Source organism: Fulmarus glacialis, unplaced genomic scaffold (assembly GCF_000690835.1).
Source record: "Fulmarus glacialis isolate BGI_N327 unplaced genomic scaffold, ASM69083v1 scaffold11850, whole genome shotgun sequence".
In the NCBI taxonomy this organism is placed as follows: Eukaryota; Metazoa; Chordata; class Aves; order Procellariiformes; family Procellariidae; genus Fulmarus; species Fulmarus glacialis.
The window spans coordinates 29992-49579 of record NW_009187172.1 but is presented as its reverse complement, the minus strand read 5'-3'; the positions used below and the strand labels follow the sequence as shown (position 1 = coordinate 49579).

The 19588-nt window shown below is 40.0% G+C and overlaps 1 protein-coding gene across 3 annotated transcripts in view; it reads left to right on the top strand.

Moving 5' to 3' along the window:
* CHRDL1 (chordin-like 1) overlaps positions 1 to 18056 on the top strand; it is a 40671-nt gene extending 22615 nt beyond the window's left edge. The window contains exons 4-12 of one of the 3 annotated variants that reach the window (XM_009574195.1): positions 2374 to 2516; positions 3527 to 3620; positions 7353 to 7420; positions 8734 to 8908; positions 12223 to 12427; positions 13086 to 13096; positions 14206 to 14367; positions 15537 to 15626; positions 16931 to 18056. In XM_009574195.1, coding sequence (XP_009572490.1) covers positions 2374 to 2516; positions 3527 to 3620; positions 7353 to 7420; positions 8734 to 8908; positions 12223 to 12427; positions 13086 to 13096; positions 14206 to 14367; positions 15537 to 15626; positions 16931 to 17061 — 1079 coding nt within the window. In that variant the 3' untranslated portion in view covers positions 17062 to 18056. Of the gene's footprint in view, positions 1 to 2370; positions 2517 to 3526; positions 3621 to 7352; positions 7421 to 8733; positions 8909 to 12222; positions 12428 to 13085; positions 13097 to 14205; positions 14368 to 15536; positions 15627 to 16930 lie in introns of all 3 variants that reach the window. The other 2 variants (XM_009574188.1, XM_009574204.1) reach the window with 2 other exon arrangements.
* The last annotated feature ends 1532 nt before the right edge of the window (positions 18057 to 19588 follow it).

Genomic DNA, 19588 nt, shown 5'->3' with positions numbered 1-19588 from the left:
TCCCTTATTTAGAAGCCACAGTTTAAAGGCATTTGGTGATTTCATAGTGATCTGAGCAATGTGGCACATACCAAGGTAAATGTACAGTAAAATTTACTCTCTTCATCCAATACTCTGAAGAGTCACGATGCGTCGTTCAAGTATTGGTCTTCGCAAATGTCAGACCACAAGCCAAACACTGCTTTTGGACGGGCATCCCACATGGGCACAGCAGTGTCCTGCAGAGTCTGCATGAACAGGGCCTCATATCCAGACAAAACCCATTTGTATTATCCTTTCATTTCTCCTTTCATTTTAATTTCTTTCCAGTTCTACTGCTCTTCCAATTGCCCAAGGGGCAAGGGGATAACTAAGGGTTTGGCAATCTCTCTTTCTGCTTTCCATGAGATGACTCTTGGAAAGCCCAAGAAACTATGGTGACATAAGTTTCAGGAGGTAGCACAGTCCTGAGAAGTGCCTCTCTATTCATATTGTCCAATAATTGTGCCTAATTGCTACAAATTCAGTAGCTGAATTTGTCACTTGAATTTTTTGCTGATGACTTTCAAAGGATGTGTCTTAATTAGAGCATACGCCTTGCCATTCCAGAATGTGTATTAAAAGCAAACCATACAGAAAGTGCTGAAAGCACTGCATTTCTATGCCAAGCACAGGTGTTGTCAAAGCTCTGTACTATTTATAAGATTTTGGAAGGGTATCATTAGACACCCTTGATTGCACTGAAATAATGATGTATTTGGTGCTTCAAAGGAGGAAGTGCAAATACCATGTCTGTCTCTTGAAGAGAAATGAAATATCAGGCAAGGAACCCTAAACGGCTAACTTCTCTTGCCATTCTCCTGCAGAATGTTCTTTGCGGATCCACTAGACTCTCAAATACTGTGGTATGTGTATGTTCCATAGCCAGATTTTATATTTACGATTCAAAATATTATTAATATTTGATGGACCAATGTAACTAAATATATGCTTTTATGGAAAACTCTAAATGTCAGTGTTTAATGCCAGTGCATGCCAGCAGAAAACTACTTTTTCACTTGGGCTCCCAGCTGAAAAATGTGCATTCTGTAGCTTCACAAAAAAATCTCCCCAGGTTTATCTGATAGATAATGAAAGGGGCTACAGCAAAACCTGAATTTTCAGGTCAGGTTTCTTTTACATGAAAGCCCAAACCCACTGAATGAAATTTCAGCTGCATTCCTAGAAATTTGCAGTGATTCGGGCTCCAGAGAACAAACACGCCACTGTTACTTCCATAGAGCTCTTGTTCAAAATGCCTCTTCCCATGCTGAGATGCTAAATTCATGTGAATGTAAATGTATAGTGCCAGATTCACTACCCAATAGGTATCAAGTGACTTACATTTCATAGGTAAAGTATAATCCCTTTGCACAGTTTGTCAACTGCTAATAGTTAAACAATCTAGGGGATGTTTTAACATAAAGTATGGATAGCTTTATGTCTTAGAAGAAAATTTAACCCATGTGGTGCAGAGCTCGATATGATCTTAAGTTGAAACAGGAAGTTTCAGGGTTGAACCGACGCTGCCATCTTGTGCACTTTGTCATATGCACCAATTTCTGCAAACAAAATGCACTTATTTGTACATCTGACATTAAAATGCATGTAAGAGAAAAATCAGCTTTTTGGTGGCTTTTGAAGTCTGTGTTTGACAAGTTTTGCCCATTTTGAAAACAACAGCAGCAACTAATTGTGAAGGCCACAAGGAACAAACACTTACATAGTACATAGTTTTCTCTTGACACAGTTCCGTCATCAGTATCACTGCTCCTCTACCAGAAGGTTTCTGGCTGTGGATGGCATGGAAGCGGCATCATGCATGCCTTATGGCACAACCTGCTAACCTGCAGCTAAGTCTTCTATGGGCTACAACACTACAAATCATTAATAAAATGATACCAGTACCAAGAAGGGGGAAACCGTGCTAGAACAGTGCTATTGATAGTGGGATTCTGTAGAGCACCTAATACCTCCCTACATTAAAGCATGAAAAAGCCACGTAAACATAACAAGTGGGCACATAACTGCACCTACCTATCCTAATACCAAATGCTACAGCAGACAGAGCAAGAGAAATACAGCAGCATGAGACATGGCCATCAGTGCTGGCATTGCAGTTGATCATCAACATCCTAAGATTAACTGGGACAGTCAACTGAAAGTGTGAATTATTAAAGTTCAGCAAAATAGCAGCATGAGAATATCACTTATACTTTGTAGCATGACAAAACTTGTCCTTTTATAATAAAGAGAAATGAGGGAAAAGGGAAGCTTTTCCTCCCCTGTATTTGTGATATTGCGAGTTGTCAAGAACATTTGCATGAAGTGTTCCTTTCCCGTTGCTTCCAGAAGACTCCCTTTTCTCAGTAAGCAGCAAAATCACCGGGAAATCCTGTGAATACAATGGCACCACCTACCATCATGGCGAAATGTTTGTGGCAGAGGGGCTTTTCCAAAACAGGCAAGCAAACCAGTGTGCCCAGTGCAGCTGCTCAGTAAGTAGCATGATTTGACAGAGCCCTGCTCTGTCTGTACTTCATTTCTCCTTTCTAGAAGACATGACACTGAAATATAAGCAATACATAGCAAAGGCTGGGAATTGAGAATTAATGCTGAAACTCATGAGAGTGCTCAGAGCCAGTCTGCAGCACCTGGTAAATGCCAGGCTACCTCTTACTCAAACACAGTGGACAAAGCTTACCCTGTCAAGCATCTGCTGTAAGTGAGCTTACAGTGGAGAGGCAGCAGGTAAAATATTGCTACTTGGCATATATAGAATATTTCACTTCAATCTGACTGGAAAATACAGCATTAAGCCACTGACTGAAACTGAATTCATTTGGACTGAACTGATAAGTGAAGAGCCCCCCAGGGTGGGAGTGGATAGCTCTGTAAGCTGACACTGGGCCACGGAGATGTCACCAATTCAAATCCGGTATATTTGAGCAGTCATCCAGTGACTCTTCAGAGCCAGTGTCTGAACCAAAACATCCCTCTCAATCCAACCAGCTCTTCAATATCAAGTACTGGCAACGCTGGACCTCCTCTGATCAAATCATCATCATATTCTACATTAACTACAAATTTAACAGGCCAAGTACTGAACAGACTTTATGACTTTTAGTTACTGCTAAGCTATTCCTCCAGTACAATGGTAAGATACAACAGGGGGAGGGGGGGTGTAGAAATTTACACTCATGATTTTAGTACCAACAATGTCAGGTACAGCCTGACAATTTTCAGCCTACAATAATTGCCATTGTTCTCCCCACACTGTTTTACCTCTTCCCTTTTCCCCCTGTTTTTTTAAAGAAGGGGACCTTCCTCTGTGTGACAACAAATTTTAAAAAAGCTATTCAGACTTTTCATTGGTCTGATATTCTGCTTTTGCATACTAGAGTGGCATTTATGTAAACACACATTTAAGCATGTCTGTAAAAAATGCGTATACGGTACCAGACGTATCGATGAGTCCTCCTAAATTCTCTTTGTGTTTTACTGGCAGGAAGGAAATGTGTACTGTGGGTTGAAGACTTGTCCCAAATTAACTTGCTCTTTCCCAGTTTCTGTTCCGGAGTCCTGCTGTCCAGTTTGCAGAGGTAAGTTCGAGTACAACCAGAGAAGGACAGGCTCTGAATTTACTCCTTCCCCTGTCAGAGCCCTGTCTGTGCACCAGCACTGTCACTCAGGATACTATCTGCAAGTTTCCCATGTACTTAAAATCCAATGCAAATTTCAGCAGGGTTGCTACGTTTGCTTTCCTAAGTTGAAACAAGGAGAGAATGCACTGATGATAAAGTTGCATCCCCATAACGAGGTAAAGCAAGGCTTCAAATGATGTATTGAAATAGCTGCCATTGCTCTGGGTAGAAAAGCTTTGCAATAAAAGATGAGCTTCTATCTGACAGGTTACCAGACCTGCTTAAGTTATGCAAGACACAAGAATTTCAATTCAGAGGGTAAGGCCAATTACTCCAGTTTAAATCAGGTGTCAGTCTATACTCAGGTGACTTCAGTATTTTACTAGCAATTGCATTTTAGATCTTGTACATATAGGGAACTTGATTCTTAGGGGCCTTCGCAGCCTTTCCGAATGTCTAAACCTAAATGTCTGTCTAAAAGCCTGTCTGAGAATGCCTGAGAATTTCTGAATGTATTTTATTTCACTATTAGTATTGTGGCATTTGAATCACCACTGCTAGGGTATCTAAGCACCTAATGGCCAGTTCTCAAAGATGCAGATAAGCACCTGAAGGTACCTGTGGTTTTCAGAAGTGCCACTCTGTTGATATCAGTGATGCCAGGCTGCTTTGAAAAACTCTCCTGCTTGCACCTTTGTACACCTATATCCTTTTGAGATTCTGCTTGTTTGAACTCGGTACTATTTTTGCATGGTAAAAATAAGGAGTATCATATTGTTGGTTGTATAATTTTGCCCATGGTGCTAGAGTTGTTAATCACAAACTAGCATAGTCCCACAGTCCCTGTCCTAAGGAGTTTATTGAGTACGCAGGCTGGACCAAAAGCTCTGAGGGGTGAAGGGGATGAGCCAAAAAGAGAGTACTTCAGAGTACATCAGTGCTTAATAATGCAGCGTGATGCAGAGATAGTGCAGCACGCTTTGAAGGAACAAGTTCCTGGATAGAAGCTGTGTAGTCATGTCAGTGCAGCAAGCTAAGCTACTTAACCTGCAGAGATGCAGTGGTAATTAACTTAAGTGTGGCACCATGTAAGACCTGAATTAGTTTCTCAGCAGGGCAATGCTGTGTACTGCATAAATATATCAGCTCAGTTCAGAGCAAGGATGAGGATCTCAATGCATGGAGATTGTTCCTCATTCTCTGCTGCTTTGCCATGTTACTCCACAGTATCTTTACAAATCTTGAAACACTTTGCCAGGCAAATTGTTTATAAAGCTTTCTGATCTCAAGCAGGCAAGGTGATAGTCCTGGCCTCCCAGGGTGAAATTTAGTGATACAGTTTTAAATGTAATATATTGATAGTTAATTCAAGTAAATCCTTGCTAATCATCTGATTCATGGCATCTGTTCCCTGATAGTTATTTGATCTGTTTTTGAAACCAACCTCTTCCAGTTACAAAAATCAAACTGACTTTCAAAGTACGAAGTATCAGACATAGCTATTCTGTAAACTAGCCTTACGCTGGAGAAATCAGTCACTTCAGCCAGAGAGTGACAAATAAGTTCATTAGAATTTCCATATGAGAAGTGAGATTAAATTGGATTATGCAGTAGAGACGACCCAGTGTCTCCACTGATGCAGGGGTTTTTTAATGTATTCCACTATTACTCTTATTTAAAAATGTTAAAATTATAATTCATCTCGTAATCAAATTTGTCCTTTTTAATATGGCATAAGCTGTTTTATCTCCCCTCTGATTCTTTTGAAATGCAAACCTAAACAAAATGTTTGCATCAAGATCTAGCACAGCTCATGGGGAGGAAACTGTGAGTCAGTTTCTGCTCCCTGCATGGCCAAATATATTAACATAATATATTAAAATTTGCCGATTTTCCTGTTCATTCCTCTACTACTGACTGGGGAAGGCTCCAAGCACTATGGTTCAGATGCTGATTTTTGTCAGGATCCAACTTCCCCCTCATAAACTGCATAGAGGATAAAATGCTAATACATAGTATGCACTAAGGTAGTGGAGCCATGATGGATCTGATTGAGTTAAATCTGGATGACTTAACTCCAGAACTGCAGGCATACCTGCATCAGCATCATGGCTCTCCCAAGACAGTATCACACACTACTACTGCTGCAGCATCTATCCTGCTTCGAGGACCCAAGCCCGTGATATGTGCCATTAATGTAAGGCTCCTGATGTGGTGGTACTGCACTGCATTCCAGTGCAATGATTGGCACATCTAAAGCTAGGCTTTGAGCCACTAGGCAAAACAGTTTTATCTGTACCTGTATCTGAATTCCAAGGCTGGGATAAATTCCAAGCTCCCCTCCACACTAAATGATTTGTCCTGTTCTTGTACAAATTTTCCAAGAATCGGATATCAGTTCAGGTTCCATGGCTTGTCTTACCAAGGTACACCTCTAAATAAGTCTCTAAAAACTTCTTAAAGCCACATTCTCTCTCTAGCCTGAACTGATTTTTCCCTGCTGTAATTTCCACAATAGCTTATGCTTAGTTACGTTTGTATTTATGAAGTTGTCTTTACAGAGAAAACAGCTGGACACTACTCCTGAAGAGAAACTGAGGGTTTCTTCTTCTTTCCAACTTTCCTTTCCATGAATCACATGTTTGGCTGTGAGGAACCAGAGCCTGGCTCCACAAGTCCCTCACATTGATTCTCAAAAGCATTCATTACTTCTGCATCACATGCACAAATCACAAGTGCTCTCAAAACCTTTTCTCTTTTAAAAGACAAGTCAGTATGTCCTTACATTGTTATGAGTGTCCTTAGTGCTATGAGCCTTATTCTGTAGTACTTTTATTGGTCTGATTCAAAAAAGCAGTGATGAACATTTCTCTACATGCAAACACAGGATCCTGTGAGCTTAGATGGGCCAACTTCTCATACATCCTGTCATAACTCATTGCATATGCCTGGCTTCCTGGAAGAGTTGCTGGTTTGTGTCTAGTGAGTCATGCACTGACCATGGCCATCACTTCTATTTATGAAACAGTCTATCTTTGACAAACAGATGAAAGCACCTCCCTGATTCATAATCATACCTGGGGGTGAATCTTGACTTAGCAATTTTTATTAAATGAAGCATAAATAAGAGGGAAAAAACAACCATCTAGATATGGGGACAGGAAATTTGCAGGGCAAAATATGGCTTACTTTTTCTTAATATATATAATACAATGCTATTTATTAATGGCTATACTTCAGAGCTGACTACAAAAATGTAATTCAGGATTCAATTCTCAGTCAAGTTACATGTCAGTTGAGCAACAGTAACTGTGCTTGTGGGTCTCCTCAGCCCACAGTAGATGGAAGGTCTCTGCAAGCTAAGCTGTGTCATGTTTCCTCACCTTTGCCTGAGATCACATAGCAAATATGGTTGCTGGAAATTACCTTGCCCATAGCATCTTGTTAAGCCACATAAATCTGATAGTAAATCTTCGTCCTGAGTTTGCATAACGTTTAGGAGGAGATTTTCCTTTTGGTCTCTAAAGAATCTAGTACAATAAACTCAGACTACAGACTGATACTTCTACACACTGATGCAACCTCCACCCTAAATTTAGCTGAAAAGCTGGATGAGACTTTTCCCCTAAGTATATCCCAAGGTGTTGCACAATTACTCCCCTAACTGATACTGCTCTGCTTCGTGTACAGGAGATGGAGAATTATCATGGGAACATTCTGACGGAGATATCTTCCGGCAGCCAGCCAACAGGGAAGCCGTAAGTGTGACCTACAATTTAAAGATGTATTTTACTGCTGTGCATGCCAGTACACTGGGGAAAAAGAGAAAAGGATGATAACAGGTCTGAATATCTACTGCTTCATCCTGGGTTCTGTGAATCTGGCCCAAAATAGGTTTCTTTCACTTCTGCAAGCCCCTTAATAAATTCAACCTGAATTCAAGAATAACGCTGAATTATAAACTTCCATGAGCTCCTGTGGGCTCTGGATTTGGTCTTTGTTTTATACGCTCTCTAAGAATAAAATTCTACAGTGTTTTGTTTGCTATGCAAGCATCACTTTTAAATCATAATTGCAAACACTTACTTCCCAGTTGACATATACATATGTATATATTTACTTTAGGGGCTTCACTACCTTTGGGGCTAAGAGTATCCATTAACAACTTACTCCTCAAGAGATGATTTTTATAACAGCATTTGGAGAGAATATGAAGAGCTTTTAAGCATTAGGTGCACTGCCTAAATACATGAACCAACAGGTCTTTGGATTAGTGAGAAGAATCATGCCTTATAAAATAACTGCTATAATATACACTATTCCTTCATGCCCATGGGTATTTTGGAAAATAATTCTCTGAAAACAACCAGTGTTTTTGCTCTAGAAAACACGCTGCACACTACTACTACTACTTCTTTCCTTTGCAAATAAAATGAGACTTCCCAGTATTAAGACAGATTCTAGTAAGGTTCTGCTCAGTCTGTGCGAGGCTAACCCTGGCCTTGCATGAGAGTTTAAAACTGCAAGCAAACAAGAAGCTGGACAGTCATTCTGGACGTGCTCTGCCACTGGAGTGCTAGTAGAAAGCAATTTCGATGAGGAAAACTAGACAGGCTTACAATTCTTCTCATCTAATCTTAAAGTAGAGTAGATATCAGTAAAGTAGATATCTAGCTCTGAATACCATTTTTAATACATGGAGCAAAATAGGCATTTCTGGGTTGTGATTCATCTCCTTGGATATAGAGATCCACAACGGGTCAGGTTCTAAAATTGCCTCTCTGTCCATTGACTTGATTAGGGACTTCAGATGACCAACTTAGATAAAGACACCTACACTGACATATACAGTCTGGTGAGATGAGTTACAACTGCGTATGTGTAGATTACCATGTTCACTATCTGCAAAACCTGAATGGTCTTTATTTAGTATGGTGCCATTCATTAGATTTAATGATGTTTGATGATAGTGGCAACACTCTTGATGCCTGTTTTAAGCTCCTAGTACAGCCTCTTTCCCCATGTTCATTGGAATGAGACATTCACTTTCCTGCTCATTTTCTGTCTCCAGAGACACTCATACCATCGCTCCCACTATGACCTGTCACCCAGCTCTGCAAGGCAGGTAGTCAACATTCCACGATTTCCCAATGCCAGGAGTAACCGTGGAGTCCTACCAGATCCCCAGCAAGCTTCAGGAACAATAGTACAAATCGTCATCAACAACAAGCATAAGCACGGACGAGGTAAAGACAAGTACTTCTTATAGTATTACTCTGGGTCAGGAATCAATCAATCACCTTCTCAAAATACACAGCAGAATCTTGGAAATCCACACTGGTATCAAGAGACCCAGGGAGGCACAAAGCAATAAGCTATTAAGGATACGAAACTAGCTCTTGACTGAGATCAGTTGTGCCTATGCATACAACAGTGCATTTCACTCTGCAAAGGCACCACACTATCGTGTTGCTCTCTGAATTACTTTGTGGGATTGTCCTACGTAATTCTGAGAACACATACAGCGGTTACCAGGGAAGTGAGCGCTTTGTGCCATAAAGGACACCACGATGCCTTTAGATTTGCTAATTTGTTCACACAGTGACTTGTCCAGTAGGAAGTTGTTCATGCTTATTTTCTTTATACTGTCTCCTATTTTGTAACTTTACTAGCTGTAAACAGCATATGTTTAAACTGCCCCACAAATCTCAGACCGTAAAGCTTTGCCATAGTATCAAGAGGTTTTCTGCCTCCAAGGCTTAGCAAATTGCTCTCAAGAACAAATATATCATAACTTCCCCCACCTTAAGCTAATTGTCTGAGACAGTGGGATGCAGGGGGTGCTTTTCCTTCTCCATGACTAATACTAGAAGCAGAGTAGGCAATTAGCCTGTACCGAATGCCTGAGCTGTAAAGAGGCAAAGTTAACCAAGGTAATGAATCTCACTCTAAGAATCCTTTAGTGCCTCCTGATAATATAATATAGGATATATTACATTATGGGGACAGCAGAACTTTGAGCCAAACCAAGGCAAACCTTATCCAAACATGACTAAGCCATATTCCTGCCGCATTACAGGAAGGACAAGAATAGAGGAAAAATATCAATTCTCCAGTTAGTGGGACAGCAGGGTTTTGTACAATAAAAAGGGTGGGATGCTCAGTTCCCACAGTGGGTGTACCTCAGTGAACAGAGGTTGCAGGTACTGGACTAAGACGCCATAAAAGAAATAGCTGTAAAAATGCATGTTCAGAACAGCATCTATCCACAAATGCCAGAAATTACCCACAAAGAGTTAAAAGCCCTTGTATTAGGGCCAACTAATCTTTTAAGGTATTAACTAACAGAAGGAATGTTGGCCATAGGATCTTTATTATCCACCTGAACAAGCATGAAAAAACATTCACATCATGCCAGTGTTTTATGCTGAATCTGGGAGTAGGAATCTCCATGCAGTGCAATATCTTTGACATGTAATTCACACATGAAGACATCATCAAAGCAATTTCTAACTGATTTGTTTCAGCAAATAAAGAGTGTACAGACGAATAGCATATTTCTGGATGCAGTATATAGTAACTGCCGCAACTTCAGACACTCACTGCCTGGAGAGTGTCTGAGAGATCCCCAGGATGGAAACAGGAATGCTGACCATGTATTTTCTTTTGTTCTTGTGCAATTGACAAGTGTTTTATTAATTAATGCACATGCCCCTTGAGACGCATTTCAACAAGTTAAAAAATAAACACAACAATTCTCCTGACATGCAAATACTGTGCAGTTGCATGGATACAGATTTATCATTCTAAATATGAAGAGCACTAAAAACAGCATCAGGGAACTAGAAGTTATTTGCCATATTTTGGCTTCTACTGGAGGCTTCATCTGCTACCTCAGAGTAATTATTTAACTGTTCTGTGCTAAACAAACCCTTAAAACAAACAGAATATGTATCTACACAATGTCATGTGTTATCCCTTCCCCTGTCAGGGAGAAATCATGAAATATTTATGTCCATAAAGGATCTGGAGAACTCTAGCTGGGAAAACAAAATCCATATAAGCATAAATATAACTAATAATACAGTATTTAAGCATGTAAGCAGCCTGCTGAGCAGCTGAGTACTTACCAGTTTTCTCATTTATAGTTTTTTCTCCCATGTTCTTAGTATACAGATAACACTTTATTTGCTTTTATTTGAGAAACAAAACTGTTTTCTACCTCTAAAATAAAAACATGTCTTAAGAAAGAGTTAAAAAGTAGCAAATTATAAACCAAAAGATAGCATAACCCCATGAAAGACAATACATTGCAAAGAACACTCCCCATAAATCTCAGTAACTCAGTAAAGTATAAGCCAGTTGGTCACATCTGTTACCAGTTAGATGTAAATTTCAGATTACAGATAAAAATTAAATTGCTTTTGAAAGTTACAGGCAAAATAGGAACATATTTTACAAATAAAAGCATTAATAAAAATGATGGCATATTAGAAGAATTGGAAATATTTACAACATATCCCAGCTTCACTTTAGTTGCTTTCAGAAATCAGGCAGTGCCCTTTCTTTCACCTTGTTAGGATTAGTTTGCATTTTTCTTTGTGTTTATAAAATATTTAAAAAGAAAGGAGTAAGGTTTATAGGACAAATGCAAACATGGTGTAAAGTGATATAATTCCCATTAACTGCTGGGTGATCCAAACTGGCTTCCACTAGGCATGGATTTTTCCAGTGTCAGCTGTATTTCTCTGTCTCCCAAGGACACTGATGAATAAATACTCTGAGGTGCTTAGATGCTATTGGAATGAAATTTCAGTCCCATATGCATCCTTTCATGTTAATGTTTTCTCATGATTCCAAAAGCCAAATGTCTCTATAATAGACATATATATTTCCACAAAGGACATTAAACTTCATTTTGCAACATTCCCTTGCTTTGTTCTGTGTGTTGTGTAGCAGAAACTCTGATGCAAAAGCAACAAAAGGCCCAGGTGGCAGTAATCCATCCTGCTGATAGCATGGCTCTCGCTGCAAAAGCCGTGTTCATGTTTCTTCTAATGGTAAGAAAAGTTGTGCAGATGACTCAGTAGCAAATGTCATGATCCTGTCATCTGCACATTCAATTCTAGAAGCCAGAGCCAATGCAGCAGGCTGTGTCCTGTGTGTGGACTGAGATTAGGAGGGAAAGGAGAAGTGAGTTTTATAAGCTGGTTAATGACGCACAACTGAAATGCGTGTACTGAAGAGGAGCTAGTCAAATACTTCACCCAGCCACCTTCACTGTTCTCCTCAAAGTAGTAATGGACACCAGTGTCAGCAGAATTGGAATCAAGGCAAAACTGCTCAGAAAAGGGTGATCATAGGCTCAGACTCATTTTAAGTAGCAAAACTCCAAGTTAAAGTTAACAAGCAGAGAAATGGGCCAGAGACACTAACAGATTATGTATGGAGACGCTGCTTTAAACAAATGTGCATGAATCAAATGAATATTCCTAGAGAGGTAGCCAGTGAACATACCTTTTCCAGTTGTACTTTTTCTTCCTTTTCTCTTCTTTCGTAGTTTGTGTTTCAAATGGCAAAACATACTCGCATGGTGAATCTTGGCATCCTAATCTCCGGGCCTTTGGAATCGTAGAGTGTGTGTTGTGCACCTGCAACATCACCAAACAAGAATGTAAGAAAATTCATTGTCCAGAACAATATCCCTGCAAATACCCTCAGAAAGTAGAAGGAAAATGCTGTAAAGTCTGTCCAGGTAAAACAAAGTTGATCACAGACCACCTTTTTGCTGTGCATGTTAAGGGGCTTGGCTCAAGCCTTCTGGTCACAATAAGATCTGATGAAAATAGCAATAGCTGTGCCCATTGTTCTAATGTGTGTGCAGAGGTCTCAATGTGAGAGGCAGAGAGGCCCAGCCAGCCCTGATGTTCACTGCTGTTCCTCAAATGGGGGGGCTTGCTGCCTGGGGCACATACGTTCTGATTAGTCACTGCCTTTCTCCCTACAGTTAGCATGACTTCCTGACACTCATTTCCAAAGAGAATATTACAGAAATGTACACAGAAAGTTCATTACTGTCAAAAGACTCTCCCATCCTTCCCCTACCGCAGTGCCCACAGAACCTTCAAATGATTTTCTAGCTTGTGAAATTTGCATAGAGATAATATCATTTCTGCTTTTTAAAATGTACCAGAAGGATTCAAACCCCCTGATTATAAATTGACTGGTGTCAGTTATGTAACTTAATCCTTAAAATAAATACTAACTTACCACAAATTTAGCATTGTTTCTATGCTGCACTAATGATTAAACTTATGTAGACATTACTTACTAAAATCAATGCCTACCACTAGTGAAAAATCTGCTAATATGAATCTGCTCATGGTCTGCCAAATGACCAGCCATGTTGCATATGATATAAAGGGTAAAGGAGTGTCCAGTTCCCTTCTGTGCCTTTAAACTTCTTTTCTAATCTGTATGGCCCATTTCTATGTTTGTTTGGTGATGCATTGGGCAAAAATGCTCTGAGGAAATGAGTTGTTCAGTCGTATATGGAAATCCTTCATAGAATGCACACTTCCCATTTTCTCTTGCTAGCCTTGCTTACTGGGAAAAAACATGATGCAGTGGCAGTAGGCAGACAGGAGGTGTGTATCTAGATCCTTTTGGATACTTGTGAATCAGAGATCCACAGCCTTTATTGGGGCTCATTTGAGATGAGAACAGTCAGCAAAACCTGGCTAACAGGCTTCAAGAGAAAATTTAATAGCAAAAAGAAAGTTACTTTCTTTTTCTTTGAGATTCTATGCGTCAATTTTTTAAGAAAGCTGAACCTTTTCTGCAGTCTGTCTTCTATATGTGGAGATGTATTAATTATTAGGTTTTTCCACAAACAGCAGTCCGAGTTTCTGAGTTGCATCATCTCCCTCACATTCTTGTCCAACTTCCAATTACCAACAGAATAATTACAATTTCTACTTACATGCTCTACAACTTTACCAGGTGGGCAAGAGATGATGTGCACTGTGGCTAGCCCAGGCTTGCACTGGCCAGCTAGCTGCTGCTGAGCAAAATGCAAACCTTCTAGGTTCTACCTGCCCTTTTCCTCAGCAAAGCATTAATTTGGGTCTCTTCACTCTGTCCAACTGCCAATTTTCATTTAGTTATTTTATTACCGCTGAGACTTCTACCATTATTTCAAGTATGCTTGAAAAGTGGACAACAGGTTCAAAAATTGTGAGGAGTCTCACAGACCACCTGCTTTTACACAGCTCATTTCCTTATGAAACTTATAAGTTATATATTTATTTTACATATGTTATAAATATGAATACTGTCTTGCCACCATAGACAGGCCATCAGAACCTAGCAGAATAGAACACTATTAAATGTCTGGGGCTTAGCTGGAGATGGATTTGAATGGCCATACAAGTTAAAATTCTACTTTTAAACTAAACCTGCTTGGCTATTGGTGCCAAGTAAGTTCTGGAGGACTTGATTACAGCTGTAGTATGTGTTTTGGGCTTTTTTTAAACAGAAGAAGTGCCAAGTCAAACCTTTGACAACAAAGATTACTTCTGTGGGAAAGAGACATTTCCCGTCTATGAATCCGTTTTCACAGAAGAAGGAGAAACCATCAGAAAAATTGCAGTAGAGACTGAAAAGCCACCTCAAATAGAAATACATGTGTGGACAATTAGAAAAGGTGAGTTGAGCAAGTTCTTTCTTTAAACAGTGTATTATCTTCCATTAAAATCCCAGGACAATTTACAAATCCAAACATCTTGAGACTGCTGTTTTTCTGGCTATTTAGGATATCGCTTTTACAGCCACTTCCAACATACTCAAGTTTTGCTGTACAAAAACCATTAATAACACACAAAGCTCTAGTTCTGCAAACTCCTAACCTTCATTGTGAGCAAAAGCACAACAACAAACAGGTTGTCAGTAATACCCTGTATAATTTATTGCAGAGAAATCGGTAGTAGGGTTTGAACCAAGTGCCTGGAGGTTCTTATTTAGGATGGACCAAAAAGCTTTCCATTGAAATCAGTCTGCCCTATCTGCCTTAGTGATGCTACACCCATGATGATCTAGAATATGGGCAAAAAATGTGTTAAGGATGGAAATAATATCTTTTACCAGATTAACTGGTAAAATTAGAAAAAAATAGAAAAGCATTCAGAAGCCCAAGCACTTTTGCAAACCTTGAACTTTTAGTATAATAAAAAATTATCTCCAGCCTCCTAAAAATCCTATCTACTTAATCTTAAGCAAAAAGCATGTGATCCTCAAAGGAAACCCTCATATAGTGCAGCCCTTTGCACAGAAACGATACATCTCTAGAATGCACTTTAAAGCACAAAGCCAAGCCCAAAGTGTGAGCAGAAAAGAAGTCACAGAGGATCGGATGGTTAATAACTACCGTGTGTGTTCAAGAAGCCACAAAGCCTTGTGATGATTTGATAGTGATGTTGCCTCCTAGCTCATGACAGGCAAAATGGTATCTGACTGCAAAATGATACTGGTTTTCTTCAGGACACTGGGATTTTGGCTTCTGTTGTAATCTTACATTTACTCATACTAAGGAAGGGTTCAGTTGGAAAAGAATTGGCCAATTCTTACACCCCTCACAAACGCTCCACAATCGGAAATCCACAGAAGGATTTATAGGGGAGTTGCAAAAAAACACAGGGGTGGCAAACAGAATAAAAAAGAATAATAATAAAAAATGAAAATCCACGTAATTGGTAAGGATTATTTCACAAGGTGACTCGACATGGCGGTAATTCTACGTAAAGGCAGGACAGCAACCCAGGTTTAGAACAACAGGCACATTTCCAGTAACATGTACTTCTCATTTTTTTGCTGAAGGGATTCTGCGTCACTTCTATGTTGAAAAAGTGTCCAAGAGAGAATTTGAAGAACTTCCTTACTTCAAGCAGATAACAAGGACAACCCCTAGTAAGTAAAATTCTGACCTGTTCAGGTTTCTATTCACCATATAATCATAGCCTTGAAAAACATTCTCTTTTACTCAACGCAGTCAAACAGATGTACTCCAGTACATGGCTCCACTATTTTATAAGTTTAGATTTAAATAATCAAAATACAGCAATTTAAAATACAGATACTTAAAATACAGATACTTATAAATATTTGAGGTATGCATAGCTCATGTAGTTCATGTCCATGCTGTCTTAGTCTCCTGTATTTTGATAACATACAAGATAGGCTGTTTTCTGCCCATAATGCCATAAGTCTGAAATATGACTGATGTCAGCACAGCAGCACAATTTGGATTTATTTAAGTAACATGTCAAGTTACCCCAATTTTTTAGAAAGTCATTTAGAAGAGAAAAAAATCAGAGATGATTAAAGGAGTTCTCCTACATACATATATGTTATATTTGAAATAAGCTTTTCCTATGTTCTTAACAATATCTTCTTTATTAAAATCTGTCTTTTGAAAGGACGTGTAATTCTTTTAACACTCTTGATTCAATTTCTTTTTTGTACTTCATCCAGCTTGGGATATGACACTTAATTTGATAGCTGAATTAAGGTATAGACATTTTTAGTTCCCAGTTCTTTTGCATTATAAGTTGTCATTTTTTCTGAGGTCTCTAATTAGGCAAGGAAGTATTTTTCCCAGGAATAATATATTCTTGATAATACAGGCTTAGTGAAAAGCAGATACCTTTTCATGTAAAAAGTTTCCTAATTTTCTGCTGTCAGCCTTCCATAAGCTTGTCATTGTTATCTGTAATATAGTATTCTAGTTACCAGGACAGTGGGCATTTCTGTTAACATTATCAAAAATGTATAGAAATATTAATATCCAGCAAACACAGTTTGTATTACACACAGGTAGGCAGAGTTCACAGTGCATGAAACACTTAGACTTGTTGCTTCCCAACTTTTAAATACTTTGGCTTACCATCAGAGTTAAATTTTCACATCATTCTGTGACAAAGCAGAGTATTCAGAGTTATAAATGGTTGAATAAATAAGGTCAACTTACAGTACTACTTAATTAAAGAAAGGAGTAATATTCTGGTCCTTGTTTATTATTTTTAACAAAGTTATTTTGCATGGAATATGTTACGTGATTGTAAGATACTTTGAATATTTTCCATGGGAGGATTGGACATTCTCTTTTTGACCATTGTGAATCAGTTGGTCTGGAGAGTGCTTGTAAATGTCTTCAGAGTTCCCTATGCCCTTTTCTAAGTCAGTATCTGTCTGCTTTGTATTTTTGTTTTCAGGCCAGTGGAAAATATTTAGCGAGGGAGAAGCTCAGATCAGCCAAATGTGTGAAAGCAGAGTGTGCAGGACTGAGCTCGAGGATTTGGTAAAGGTTTTGTACCTTGAAAAGTCTGAAAAGAGTCACTGTTAAGGGAGACAGCACTGGAGGGAGAAACACAAGAAAACTTATGAAAACTTGGATCTGCAGCTGGACTGCAGGCTTATTTTGCTTAAGTCAACAGTTGCCCTAAAAACCAAAACTATAATGCAGTAATTATTCACATCATGCACAGCAAATTTGCTGCTTTATGTGTAGTGGTCTGTGTCAACCGTTCAAATATCTCCTCCAAAAGACTAGGAGGCTCTGTATTACTGGTGGGGGAAGGAGAAAGAGAGACTGTACTTTCCCAGAGTTTGCATTTCTTTACAAGTTAAAAGGAGAAAACAGAACATTTTTATTATTATTATTTGGCAAGTTATTCAAACTAATGAAAAGAAGGACACCTAATAAATGTGCAGGAGCTATGGAGAGCATTATTTCCTGTGCTGAATTTATACCATTTCTGGTGTTGAAATGACTCATGGATTTTTTTTAGTAGTGGAGGAAAAATACAAATGATACAGTACTTGTGTCTGAGACATAAAAAACAGATTTAAACTAACAAACTCCTAAACAGCCTGCCTTTGGGATGATGTCTTGTAGTTGAGCAAACTGAGTCCATAAACTGAACAGCAGGTGTTAGTGGCAATCACTGTATTTGTAGCAATTTGAGCAAATGTTCGCTTTTAAGTGGTTTTCACTGTTTCCTCCACCCACTTGTCTAAAAAATGTGAAGTGTTAGCTCCCTATCACAGCCCTAATAACTTCATTCTTCTGGGCCCTATTAACACATGGTCTTGGCTGATAAACTGCTTTCTAAAGTGACGTGGCAGAAGGTGGTGAAGTACTTGCAGTACTTTCAAAACACCTAGAGAGTTAAACCTCTGGATTAATAACTCCTTAAGAGTTGTGACAGTGCTTCATTTATTTGTTCTGATTTGCTACAAACCTAATCTTCTGCATTCTTCAGAGGGTGACCTCTCAATTCTCATGCTTCAAGGACAGCTCTCTCCTATGACGAACACCAAACAGCTACAGCAGGCCTTTAGAACACAGCAGCTCTGTGAAAACTGTTATCTTTGTGAAAAACAAATCTGAGAGATGCTGTTAAATTTAGTATAGCATGTCTACAGTGTGTTTAAGAAAGGTGGCTCTCATCTGCTGAAAAAGTATAATTTAAAAAATTTTTTCTCTGAAGAGTCACCAAAATACTGCACTGCCTTGTGGCTGCAAAGTTGGATTAAATCCCAAGAAGCAAGTGACTCGGCCTACTTTTGCTCCCATTTTCTACTGCACAAGCAGACAGGAATACTGCTGTTCAAACACACGCTAGGAAACAAAGCTTTGTGGAAATGGTCTGAGCCAGGGGCTGGGTCTTCACAAGGAGTGAAATCAACAGTGACAGCAAGGATTTTGAGGTTTGTCATTCTGCCAGTGACAAGCACTCCGGGGTGTATCCATTTCTAAAGGGATGAAGGTGTGGGAGAGCTCAGTGCTGAATGCCAAAAGGCAGAGAGAGCTTCACCATCCTGGGGGGATCTTTGTCTTGAGCAGCAACCCCCGGCAGCCTCCCTCTGCAGCGCAGGCCTCAGGGCCAGGCTTCTTCGTGCCACCCAGGTCCTGCCTGTGCTGCCTGCAGCGTCAGGAGGAGCATAATGCAGGGCTGCTCAACAAAGAGGAGCAAGTGAGGAGAGCATTCATGAAGGTGAAGGAAAGGCTGAAGGGAATTAGGAGAATACATATAGGGTGATCTCAGGTCCTTACCAATCTTGCCTGTATATAACCACCCTATTGTCCCTAGGCCTGGACAGAGAGCAGGTAATATTTAGGAATACTTTCCTCCCTACCAAGCACACAACATAGTCTACTGCGTAACAGGAAAACACACTAAAAAGGGAGCTCCTCCAGCAACCGTGTGGATTTGCAAGAACGCAATACTCTCACTTGGTATCAGTAAGAACCACGGGGGTCTCTTTCCAAGCCTCCATGGGCTGCAGGGAAATCCTCCGTGGTCCCTCCATGGCCACAGGGAAGTCTCAGCTCGGGGCCTGGAGCGCCTCCTCCCTCCTCCCGCCTGGCCCTTCGTGTCGTGGGGCTGTTTCTCACACTTCTCCCCTCACCCCTCGCTGCCCGGCAGCGATTTGCCGCTTTCCCCGAGGTGCTGCCAGCCTCACCGAGGTGATGAGCTGTGCCCTGTGGTGGGGCTGCTGCCGCGTGGGGCAGCCCTTCAGCTCTCCTCAGAGGGGACCCAGCACCTGGGCATGGGCACCTGGTAGCACTGATACCATGCTACAGTGCACAGTCTTAACTGGCACCAGGCCATTAGAAGTCCTGTATCACTGTTCATTAAAAGGAGAACTAAGTGAACTGTCCCACCACCTTTCCACAGGACTGTAGCCCCTGCCTCCATAAATCCTGTCCTGGTGTTTGAAAGGGGTGTAGTGTATTCTGAGGTCCTAAGACCTTGCTGCACCAGAGGTTACTGCAGTTAACTGTAGAAGCAGCAGTTTGGCATCAGCAACACCCACTGCACGTGGCATTTACTGGGTTGAAATGTGCTGCAGAAGTGCAAAATTTT